The sequence below is a fragment of the Chiroxiphia lanceolata genome, chromosome 15 (assembly GCF_009829145.1).
Source record: "Chiroxiphia lanceolata isolate bChiLan1 chromosome 15, bChiLan1.pri, whole genome shotgun sequence".
In the NCBI taxonomy this organism is placed as follows: domain Eukaryota; kingdom Metazoa; phylum Chordata; class Aves; order Passeriformes; family Pipridae; genus Chiroxiphia; species Chiroxiphia lanceolata.
Window position 1 is genome coordinate 879,770 of NC_045651.1, and position 12,449 is coordinate 892,218.

The 12,449-nt window shown below is 47.7% G+C and overlaps 1 protein-coding gene across 2 annotated transcripts in view; it reads left to right on the forward strand.

Annotated features, from left to right (window-relative positions):
- FGF18 (fibroblast growth factor 18) overlaps positions 1-12,449 on the forward strand; it is a 74,177-nt gene that overhangs the window by 23,198 nt on the left and 38,530 nt on the right. For both annotated transcript variants that reach the window (XM_032702897.1, XM_032702898.1), the window contains one exon: positions 6,865-7,045. In XM_032702897.1, coding sequence (XP_032558788.1) covers positions 6,865-7,045 — 181 coding nt within the window. The remainder of the gene's footprint in view (positions 1-6,864; positions 7,046-12,449) is intronic.

The window sequence follows — 12,449 nt, forward strand, 5'->3', positions numbered from 1 at the left end:
TATGTGTCACCTCACTGAGTTGTATGTCCCCTTTTCCAAGCCCTGGAAACATCTTCCCTTTGGTTCTTATTTAACATTTCTGAAATTCAAAGGGACGGGCAGGCTTGACCCCCTTATCACCCCATTTTCTTCTCCTTTCCAGCTCCACCCCTACAAGCACTTCAATTAAGAGTGTATTGAACAAAGAGTAAACTGCCTTGAATTTCACATACTGCAGCAACTTGAAAACACTCAAGTCCAAGCAATGAGGGACTCAGTTCCAGAGCCTATCTGTGCAGGAGCAGGGAGAGCTCTGGGTTTTTTTGCTGTGATGGGCCAACATCTCCTGCATGGGCCCATGCCAAGGGAGAGCTTGGCACCCGTCCTCTTTGCAGGCAGGAGCCCCTCTGTGACGAGGGGAGGTGGAGATGGTCTGTTCTTGGCTTTCTTCATGCTGCAGCATGGTGAAATGGAGGTTGGGAAGAGAGCAGAGAAGGGGAATAGCCTGAATGCATTGCAAGGAGAAGCACAAGGGGCAAAAGTATTATTCAAGCTGAAGGGCACTGTTACTAAAAGTGTCATGGTTTAGGAACGATACTCTCAGTTTAGTTTTTCCACTGAGACTCCAAACCACACTGCCGCTCCCTCCTCCTACCCCTCCTTCGTACCCCCTCCTCCCCTGTGTGTGGCCAGAGAGGAGAATTGGAGGCACAAAAGGTTGAGATAAGAACAATTTACTGGAAACAGCAATGAGATAAGAAAAGGACCAGTAACAGCAACAATATTAACAGCAAAAGTGTACGAAAGAGAAAGTGGCTCACATGCAAAATGCTCACCAGCCTGACTCAACACAACCACAGCTGATGCCAACCTGCCCCGCTGCCCCCTAAGGACCCCCTTTCCTCAGAAGAGGGTCTCTTCCTCCTGCCCTTGCCGATGACGTGAGGTGGTATAGCCTAATGTTTGGGTCCTGGCCACACCCCCTCCTGGTTACTGCAAAAAATTTAACCCTGTCCTGGCTGGAACCAGGACATAGAGTAAGCAAATGTAAACTGGAGGTAAATATACGAGGTAGAAAATGAAGGCAGATAATATTAGTGTTTCTAAAACAGCCTTCTAAGGAATCAAAGACAAAAATGGTTCATGTCTTAATTTGTGGACAATCTGTAAAGTGGTACAGCTCTCGTGGAGTGAGATCTTTTGGCCTCTGGGTTTTTAATGGGACATTCATGAGTGTCCAATGAAATATTTTTTCTCACCAAAAAGTAAAATCAAAAAATGTTTCAAGTGAGGTACTTTGTAAACGCCATTGGTGGAATCTTTTGCGGAATCTCGTATCTGCATCATTTTGAACAACTGCTGCCACGGTGCACCGTGCTGCCCTTTCTCAGTGCATCCCGGAGGGTGCGCAGTCACCAACAACAGTGACATCTCACAAGACTCAGAGTGCAGCTTAGCTTTTTGGATATTTACTTTCTAAGGAAAAAATATTTTTCCATGGGCAGCAGGAGGAAACAAACACCAAAGTAAATCTCTAAGTTCTGTTGTTTTGCAAGGCTTAGCTGCATTGGTGCGATTCTGGCACTCTTGTGCCATAGCCTCTCTCCCATTGAACGTGCAGAGCTTCACTCCAAAGTGCCCACTCCCTTCACTCTGGTTTCCTTCTGTATATCTGAACATGGAGCTGCTTTGCGTTAAATGAATTTCTAATTTGCACTTCTAAGCCCAAAGAAGTGACTACGCCCGAGCAGTGCCCATCCACTTCTGCCTGGCTCTGGACTAGGCTCTGTAGCACAAAGGTAACAATATCTTGGCTATGGATTGACTTTGCAGCTAAGTGGAGGAAAAAGCAGCAAATAAGGAGTGCATTGTGTTTCACTGTATGCTGAGGATGGCTGTCATGGTGAGCTAGCAAACCCTTCTGTAATTGGCATACAGGAATTTTGCCAAAGTCATGGAAGCAAAGTGGTTTGTTACTTGCCTTTGAGGACTTGAGAAAGATCTGTCTTGGATATCCTCTTGTTGACCTTATCAAGTTAACTTTCATGTGTTCAGGAGGTCATGGAGAAAATCATTAATATTGGGTTGATTTGATGGCTGAAAGGTAATAAGTATTTCCTGCTTATCAGATGGGGTTTGAGAGGACTTTGAATAGCATGATTTGTTTATCTTTTGCAATCGGTACGGCCCTTAGCGAGAGGGATTTTGTATTCCTGATTCAGCTGGGGGAATAACAAATGGTTTGCTCTCTATTGAGGCTTGGAGGCTCCGTAGCATAAATAGCAAAAACATCAGGAAATTCTGAAGTCCCTCTCCCAGCTAACTTGGCCATGTTGTGGGCCTTGGACATCTCATGCTGTAATGCTTTATGACATGAACAACAACAGATTAACATCCCCTGTTACTGGAAAGCTCAAAATAGAAAATCCGAAGTGCATGGAGGTTGATTGGGTGGAAAGCCAAATCCTGTGAATGTGGCTTGGCACAGTGGGGATTTCATTGACCTTGGTGGGGCTGGGCTTGCTCTCTGTTCACACAAGGCGAGTGCAGAGATGGGGCACAGCCCATGCGGGACTGACACCACTGCTGTCGGAGGCTTTTCTTGGATCGCTGTGTGGTGAAACCTTGGGTGGCATCAGCAAAATGGTCTTTCCCTCACCCTGTGTCTGGGATTTAACAAATAGGGGAGTCACTCTTTAAGCTGAAGGATTGTTGTAAAGCCATTTAAAATGAAACTACTCATTGTGTAAGAATCATTTGGCAAAAAATCACTTGAAAATCTCCCACGTGGACTTGCTGAAGACAGATGTCGTTTCTGCTTCTGGTGACTGTTTAGAAAGGAGGTAGGACTAAATGCACCTACCTTGAATGATTGGGCAAGGACAACAGAGGAGGGAGAGCTGCTTCTTTTCAGGTGTGAGGCGTTTCTGATGCATCAGTGGCTTGAGGTGATAGTTGTTTTTTAAAGGAATGCTGTTTATTCTCTTGCATAAGCCCTGTATTGCCAAGTGTGTTTTTAGGATGTCTTTGTAGCTGTATATTATCACTGAAAGGTGTAGTGACAAATAACTAATAAATGGATAAGGAACTGATGGAAAAGAGAAAGAGAGCAAGAGTGAAAATTAAACCAAATTTGATGCTCTGATTTAACAACTGGTATTTTGCAGATCTGTTGCCAAAGAATGAGATGGAGTTATGTGAAACCACTATCCTGAGACGTTGAAGTTGTTGTGCATAGACAGAGGCCCATGCCAGTTGGATAGATGCAAACCAGACCATAATACAACTTCAAATCCCACCAAAACGCTGGGGGAGTCCTGCCTCCTGTCCCTGGAGAATGTCCCACAGGGCGTGGTGCTGGTCAGGAGGCAGAAGGTGCAAGCAGCTGTTCCCTTCAGCGGTCTGTTGTGTGCAGCTCTGGATCCAGTCTGTTGGTTTTGCTGCCTACTGCGTGGACACGTGGATGATCAGATTGAAAGGCCAAAAAAAGATGGTGGTCCCTTTGTGTACGATATCTTTATAAGCAGCACAACATATCAACAGTAAAAAAAAAAGGAAAAAAAATCCTTTTGCTTTGGTGAACAGGAATGAAAGCCCTTAAGTTTAAGGGACTTAAAGGCATTTCTGCATTTGTTTTTATGATTGTTATGGAAATATATTTGGAGGTGGATGTACTTGGTTTTAGGTGACCTTCTTGACTGAGTGCTGGTGATCGGTTGCTGAAGGAGACATATGTTACTAATTTTTTTGAGCTTTAGGGAAGAGAGTCTCTCTTATGGTGTATATATAAATGGGCCTTTTTATCTCAGAGAAGTTTGCTGCTTGAGGGAGTGTGCTCTGTAGGGCAGGGATCCTGTGAGAGTGGATTTCAGCAGTGATCAAATAGGCTTTGTCTCATGAAATTGATACTGCATGAAATTTTGTTTTTGGGTATTGATGCTCTCTGCTGCAGGCCAGATGCAGCCCAGACTGGCACAGCTAATTCCCCTTGGCCACATTCCAGCAGAGCATCCTGTTTCCACAGAGTGGTTCAGCATGAGCTTATCTTTAAACAGGCGGCTAAATCCGGGTGGTTTCACTGCTGCTCTGGACCACAGCTTCTTGGCCAGAGGACAGGTCAGCTGCAAGGGGAACCTGTAGTGCGTTCCTCTTCCAGGATTTCTTTGCCTAAGTCAGAGCTGGGCCTGTTGCTGGAGAAGTGGTGGACTGATACACACTTGGGCTGACTGTATTTTGGGGGTCAGTGTCACCTGCTGATTCCTGCATCAGGCTGCTGCTGGACTTGGATGAAGTGTTGGGCTGTGGGTGGTGCCAGCCATGTCCTTGGCTGGGGGAGGAAGAGATGTCATCCTTCTGCGCTGCCAGGAGGATGTGCCCTTCTTGCAAAGCTTAAATAGCTGCTCTTAGGCAGGACAGTGGTGACAAACATGCGTAGGAGTGTTGGAGATGTGTTTGGGGCTGAGCACAGTGCAGGATGCTCCGTGGGTGCTCCCCAGTCCACCCAGGCACTGCAGCTGCAGGCTGGAGCCTCTGCAGTGTGAGTGCTCCCGAGACAATTAGAAGAGAATTAAAACATGTTTTCGAAAACAGATTGCCTTTTCTGTTGGGAGTTTCTAAGAAAGCAAAGCAACATGCCCTTCCCCCCACTTCAGATCCCACCTGTTTTGTTTTTTTTCCTAGAAAAATGTGAAATTCATTAACATGTGGTGAAAGCAATGTAACGACGTCATCTTGATTTAAAATCTGTTTTAAATCTTAAAATGACGGAGCCAGAATTTTAACTGCAAATAGTCTTGCTTTGTGGGCATGAGGCAGACTGTCAGCATGATTGGAACATCTCTGGGCTTGATAGTTTAACATCCCTTGCAACAATGGCATTTGAAAAGAAAGCAAGAAGACACGTAGGAAGGAAAAAAAAGACATTAATATTATTTCTGTCAAAAGCCAAGTCCTGCTTGCCATGGTGCCTGGAGAGAGCGGAGCGAGCAGAACCCAGCTCCATGCTGAAAGAACTCTGTCAGCATCCCACTGTGCCATCCTACCGTGCCTTCTGGGCAGGTGCCATGGCTGCTTCTCCTCTCACATCCTCAGCGTTGGGTCACAGCTTCTGGCTGTGCTATTTTCTGACAGTGGGAAATATTGTAACCCTTGTAACTTCTGTCAACTCCATGAATGTCTGTTTAGACCTGGCATCACCCTGAACCTCCCTTTGCCCAGCCTGTGCCCATGCCTTCAGCTCCCTACGGGCTTCTGACAGCAAAAAAGAGTTAAATCACTTTCCCTCCAAAAATTCAAATAGCAGAATCCAAGCATTTAATAACAGCACCAAAGGCAATTGTGCAACATCACTGTGAACCTCATTGCTGTGGCCAGTGTGCTGAATGTGGTGTTTTGGTTCAGGTTGCTTAGTGAAGGTCTGGTGCTGAGCAGCACTGCCGGCCTGAAGTTTTCCTCCCGCTGCAGGCCTGGTTGTCCCCTTGATAACTGAAAAGTTCTTTTGAGGTTTTGACTTTCAGGGAGTGTATGACTTCGAAGTATTTGCTGGTATGAGATGATATATGCAGGAGGCTGAAGTGGGGCTGTTTCATGTGTTGTGACCACTTGCTCTTACGTGTTTTAGTCTGGAATGGATCTGAAGAAGGATTTATTGGCCTTTTTCATGTGCATCACCTGCTCCCTCCCAACACTAATACATTAGAACACTTGCTTGCAGGCCAACAGGAGGACAAGAGTCCCATGTTTCTAAATGATTTATTGTCCTGTGAAGGGAGTCTGCTACCAAAATGTTGTCCATCTGTGAGTTTGGAGTGGGCAGCGTGGATGTTATGGTGCAGATGCTCCACAGATCACAGATGGACAGATCATGGAGCAATTTTTGGGCTTTCATACTGTTTGGGTGTGAAGTGCTTTAGGGTGCATACTGCCCAGGCTCCCGTTTGGGAGAGCATCTTGAGAACATCTGTGCTGTCAGGTACTTGGACCTTGGGCAAGTCAGGATGACTCATGGAAGCAAAAGCGGGAATCCTGTTTTGGTGTTTTTTTGAGAATACTTAAGATAGGAAACTAAACAAAAAGTTTCTGGTAATATTTTAAGGCTGTAGTGAACTAAGGTTAATTTACTGCATTGGCCAGAAGAGACAGATGAGGTGGCTGAGGCAATCACACCCCTGCTGATCATGGTGTGCAGTGGCACATGACTCTCACCACTCTCACCACACCACTCTCACCACCCTAAGCCGTGGTCCAGTTGAGGTGGACAGAAATGCATTCACAGACGGTCACCAGTGAGCTGGCTTCACTGAAGGGCAGAGCTGGTGAAACTCTGCCCTTAAGCTGAGTTAAACTGAAGAGTGCCTGTGACACTTTTATTGCAGTAGATTTCGTGCCTGTGCAAAGCTCAAGCCCAGTCTGCTAAGAGCAGCACAGATAGTTTTTCCCTTGACTTCTCCCTGGAGCTGATCTGGGGAATCAGTGCAGATGCTGAGGGTGATGCACCAAATCCCTGAGATGGGGTTGTCCATCCCCATTCTCCCATCCGTGTCCATGTAACCTGGTAGAGGTTTTGCATATGCAATGGAGAGCCTAATTTATGGCCAGCATGGCTGACCAGGATTAAATCAATGCAGGGCCAGACAGAAGTTTTTATTCAAAAAAAACCCGTTTGAATGCAAAACCCCAAGTTTGGTTTACTGTTGAGAGCCAGCTCTGGGTAGAGTTACACGCTGAGTGCCTGATACCGCGGCCACAGCTGTCAAGTGAAGGGCAGCCAAATCTGAGTCCTCGGCACCACGTGCCCCTTGGCAGGTTGGTGTGCAGTCCTGTCCAAGAGGCTTGTTGTGTTCATGGTCTGTTCTTTTCTCTCTCCCAACTCCCCATCCTTCTCAGATGTTTGCTGCCGAGGAGAATGTGGATTTTCGGATACACGTGGAGAACCAGACGCGAGCGAGGGACGATGTAAGCAGGAAGCAGCTTCGGCTCTATCAGCTCTACAGCAGGACAAGCGGGAAGCACATCCAAGTGCTCGGCAGGAGGATCAGTGCCAAAGGAGAAGACGGAGATAAATATGGTAAGAATATTTACTGGCATCCCCCAGGTTGAAGGTCAAGGACTTTAATCCAGCATATTGTGCAAAGAACCTCTTGAGAGAAAAATAATAAGAGCACTAAAAAGCAGAATAAAAGGAAAAAAAACCCTTTCCAGATTAAGAACATGAGATTTGTTCTGTTGTAGCTGCCTCTCAGCTGCAGGCAGTTCCCACAGTACTGCCATGCTCCAATTTATTAGTGTATGATGGTGCTTGAAGAGAAAAATCTTTTTCTGCTCAAGGGATGGGTTAGGGTGTGTCTTCTGCAATTCATAAATGATACTCACATCGGTGATTGCGGAAGTCTTTTCCCCATGAACTTTGGGCTCGAGTTTGGGCAAACTCAGTGCTTCAGTGAAACACTCTCATGTTTTCAGGTGGAGGGATATTTGGTCTGAGCTGAAATGAAGCAGTCTTTGGGAGCTTTGAGAGAGCTCAAGTTGAATCTCTGGGCGTGTGGATCTTGCAGGAAAACAAATACTTGCCTTGCGCTAACAGCGCCTTCAACTCTTCTTGTTGTGATTTGCATGCAAGCAACGTGCTGGAAATGCTGCTTCAGGCCGAGTGACAAAAAAGTCTGTACTTCTGGTGTGTTTTGAGATGGTTGTGGTTGAGATGCTTTTGCTCAGGTTGGTTGTTGTGAGGATTTTAGGGTTTTTCAGAACACTCGTCCTGTTTTTCTTTGGGACGTACAGCCCCACATGTTCATGTGTTGCTGCAGAGGGGGGTGTGCACGTTGATGTGTTCAGCTGGAGAGGAGGAGACTGAGGGGAGACCTCAGTGCAGTTCCAACTTCCTGGGCAGGGGCAGAGGAGGGGCAGGGACTGAGCTCTGCTCTGGGGGGACCAGGGACAGCAGCCAGGGAACGGCTGGAGCTGTGTCAGGGCAGGCTCAGGTTGGATCTCAGCAAAAGGTTCTTCCCCCAGAGGCTGGTTGGGCACTGCCCAGGCTCCCCAGGGCAGTGGGCACAGCCCCAAGGCTGCCAGAGCTCCAGGAGGGTTTGGCTGATCCTCTGGGGCACAGGGGGTGACTCTTGGGGATGGGCCTGTGCAGGGCCAGGGGTTGGACTGGATGATCCTTGTGGGTCCCTTCAACTCAGCACATTCTGTGATTCTGTGACCATTCATGTGAGATTGCTTTCACATGCAGCACTGGTGAGGTGGAGGTGCAGAATCTGGGAACAGTTTTATCCCTCAGGAAGCTTCAGGCCTGATGAGGCACAGGCAGTGCTGAGCACAGAGGGCAGCTCTGGCCACTGCTGAGGCGGAGGAGCAGCGTGAGCTGTGCCACAGGACGTGATAGACAGAGAGCACCTGGCTGGTGTGAAGTGAACCTCCACGGCCCTTGTGTGGAGTCACCCCATCTCTCAGGGAAAGCCTTGCCCTGAGGTCTCATCAACCTTGTCCTTTGTCATTCCCAAATTTCCAGATAAAACAGGAGGGGAAAGTGCCACTTGGCTGCTAATTATTGTGTCACTTTATTGCATTCATTCTCATAAGGTTTGATATGTAAACGAGTCGCTGGGTGCTGCTGCTGCCGCCCGGCAAGGCTCCTGCCCGCGGTGGCTGTCAGGTGCCGTGATGGAGTTTTCCTCTTCGTGAAAGAAGGCGGCATTTACAGTGGGTGCAGCAGGGAAGTGTGCCCGGGAGCAGCTGACAAGTGCTAATTTATGTGTCAAAGCCCATCTTGTCCCCTTCATACATATGCAATCGTGTCTGAACAACAAATCGGCGCGCAGGAGCGTGCTCGTGACCGATGGCGGTGCTGCACCATGGCAGAGCCTGAGATTTCCCGTCTGGGGAGCTCCTGCTGCCCGCATCCCTGCTCGCCACCAAAGCCCCCCGCTCCTGGTTGCTGACGTCCTTCGAACAGCCCGGAGTGCTCCGGCCTTGGGGGCTGTTTGCCGACACCAGCCCCGGCTCCCTCCCTGCACCTCCTCATCAAACTCCCTGAGGCGTCAGGCTGCGAAGCCTTCTCGTCCCTAGCCCTGCTGAAAGGTTATGGAAATCTGCTCATCGACCTGCTTGGCACGGGAACACTCAGAGCATGATAATCGGGGAGACAGTGAGGTGGGACACGGCGGTCCAGGATGTGACCACGCAGAGCTCCTGTCTGGGATAATGGAGGGGAGAGATGTCAGAGTTACTGGAGTGAGAACCATCTGTGTTACAGCCAAACCTGGACACAAAGGCAATGACACAGGGTTCATTATGTGCCAGGAACCCCTCCCCCCGAGGCATTATTATGGAGTAACCTTTGATCAAGACCAGAGAGAGGCTTAAACGGGGTCTGGGGATCTCAACAGTCGCAAACTTTTGATCTACATCTCCGTCTTGCCAGTCGGGTCTGCATCTGGAGGAGGACACCTCTCCTCCCATGCAGCAGATGGCTGTGTGTCCTCCTTGTCCTTTTCCTCTCCTTCCCTCTCTGGCTGCCTCTGTGCTGGCACGGTGTGCCAGAGCCAGGCCTCACTCCGGGGGTACCCGCTGGCTCCTGGGTTGCATCGTCCTTGCAGACAGTGCAGCTCCCGCGGCTTCTGCACTGCCTGACCCCTGTCCCTCCTGGCGGGGAGGGGATGGTGGGGGTGTTGTGGGTTGATGGCCTAGGGATTACGGCTTGGGGAAGGCTTTGGGAGGACAGGCAAGAGCCAATGTCTGAGAAAAGGCAAGAGATGTGAGAAAAGGTGCCCTTGAGCTGGCTCCAGCCCTGAATTCTCTCAACAACTCAGTCCCATTAAGAGAAGATAACATCAGGCAAGGGCCACACAGGCTCAAGGTTCTGGTGGGGAACTCTGTCAGGTCCATAATGCTCATCACCAGCCATTAGCACTAGCCAGTTTTAAGGATAGGGGAGCTAATAACGTTTTAGCACCTCTTTCCCCTGTCTTCCCATACATTCACAACTGGTTAAAGAACAGTGTCCAAGGGAAGAGATGCTTTTTTTCTTTGTCTTTTTTTTTTTCACCTACCTAACTTCCAAATGGCTGGCATGGGAGGGTTGTCCTGCCTTTGAAGGGAAGTTGCTTTTATTGCAAGGTTTTATTGACTTCTGTAAAACTTCTCACCTCTTGATTGCAGAGAGTGCCCACAAAAGAAGGGAGGGGGCAGATCTCAGGCAGGGAATTGCTCCTTTCCAAGCAGCCACCAGGAGTACGGCAGAATGAGCAGCCAGCCCTGGCTCAGGGAGAAACGATGCTGCAGGGCTGGAGGAATCCCCCTTGAATGTTTTATCCAGGTGTGCAAATGCCATGTGCAAGGAAAAATACATGCTCTGTAATGTATGGGTTTGCTGGCATAATAATTCCAGTGTGTAATTTTTGGTTCATGTGTTCTTTGGGATCAAGATCTGGCCCCGTGTGTCAGATTATTAAATGGCAAATTAAGTCAGTTAATAGAATTAATTGAGTCGATGTAATCCTTTTAATCAGATGGATTTGATCCCTTCTCAGATGAATTAGGATCCATCAACAGATAAGTCAATTATTGGACTAAATTAAATCTAATAATAATGCCTGCTGCTCACAGCAACACTAATTAATCTAAATACACTTACCTATCTCCCAAGGTTGTTTTTTTTTAAAGGCTTAATTGATGTTCCTAAAGTGCTCTGAGATCTTTAGATAACAGACGATCTATGTGAGCAAAATATTATCTCTTAACAGACTATAAACTAATTAAAAGACTGATCTATTTACAGATTGCATTTTTACTTTAATCTCTTCAACCTATTCAGAAGGAGTTTGCACTGGCCCAGAAAAACAATATTCCTGTTATAAGTTTATTATTACTTTACAGGTTCCTAAGTGGTCCTTTCATTCAGAAAATGAAAGGGGGAAGGGGGAAAAACAACCATTAAAGTGCTGACAAAGAAAAGAAAAGGACCTGGAACCTTTATATTCTACCTCTGATAAATGGTACAGATAGGGAAGAGAGGGATCAGTGACCTGAAACCTTAGATCCTTTCATTTATTTTCATTTCACAAAAGGCAGAAGACATTCTATCCTGTTTGTTCACGATCTGTGTATCCGGCACAGTTGGGGAGACAGAGCTCTCTTGGTTGGGTGAAGGCTTTTTTTGCCTTATTTGTATTTCACAGCCATGGGATTTTTGGTTTAATTTGTCCCCAGCTACTACTGTCCTGGGGGGCAACGAGCAGTGATAGCCATCGGTGGAGAGGGGAGAGGTGTGAGAGCCCTTTACTGCCCTCTCGGTGGAGGTAACCTTAATTTGCTTGGATGTGCTGGTAGGTACATTACTAGTCAGCATGTTCCAGGTGGTATTTTGTCCATGGACCCCTTCCATCACAATTTAAAAAACACTCTTGGCTCCCCCAGAAGGTTATAAACCCTCTATTTTATAAAACTTCTCATTTATATGCCTTCTAGTCTACAGCATAGAGGCTGTGTTTAAGGACACCCTGTGCAAGGGGCGGTGCACAGATAGGGTATCTCTCCTCAGCACCCCAGTGCTGGACCCTGAGCCAGTGACATCCCCTCAAACACTCCCCCTGGGTTCAGTGGGTTTTAGCCCAGGACTCCAGAGATGCTCCTGAGACAAGAGGTTTAAGGGGGTTAACAGAGCACGGTTTGCCAGCAGTCGACACATCTGGGGTCAGGTAGACCAAGGGGGGAAGGAACCCCAAGAGGTTGTGTGCGTGCAAGATGCCAGGTGTTACCTCCACATGTCATGGGCGTGCTGGGGACAGAACACCCCGTACAGATGTGCTTTTTTGGGCGGTACAGAGAAGGCAAGGAGCTGGGGAAAATGGGTGACTCCTTCCTGGGGCCACTCCAGCCTGGGTGGTGTGCTCTGCAGCTTGCAGCCCCCACCTTCTGTTCAAGCTGGAGCTTCCATGAGATGCCAGTGGACCTGCCCATGGAGAGCACATTACAGCTGTCTAGACATCAGCCACACTCCATCCCGCCAGAGATTTCATTTGTGGTAGAAGTGGGCTCTGTTCCATGAGGAGGTGTAATATGTGTGGAAAATATTATTATAGCAGAATAGCCTCCTTTAATTGACTCTCAGTTTTGCAGGATTCCTTCCTAGGTTTGGGTAATCCTATGCTCTCCAGAATTAATGGCTGACATAGCACTTCTTCAGGCTTGGCAGCCTGACAGCTAATTTAGAACTCCCTAAACTCATTTCACTAATGACTCCCATTTGTTCTGTCTCAAAGCCTGGAAACAAATGCAAAATACCAGTACCACTGTCCCATCTTTAGCAAGTCATTCTTTCCCCTCGGTGTTTCTGGCACCTGAACAGCAAGCTGCCTTGGGAAACCTGATTAACCCTTTCCCTTCCTGGAATAGTTTAAATTAATTTTGATCCCTCTCCTGGGAAGATCAGGAGGGAAAACTAAACTCATTGTGGCTGGAAGGCGCAG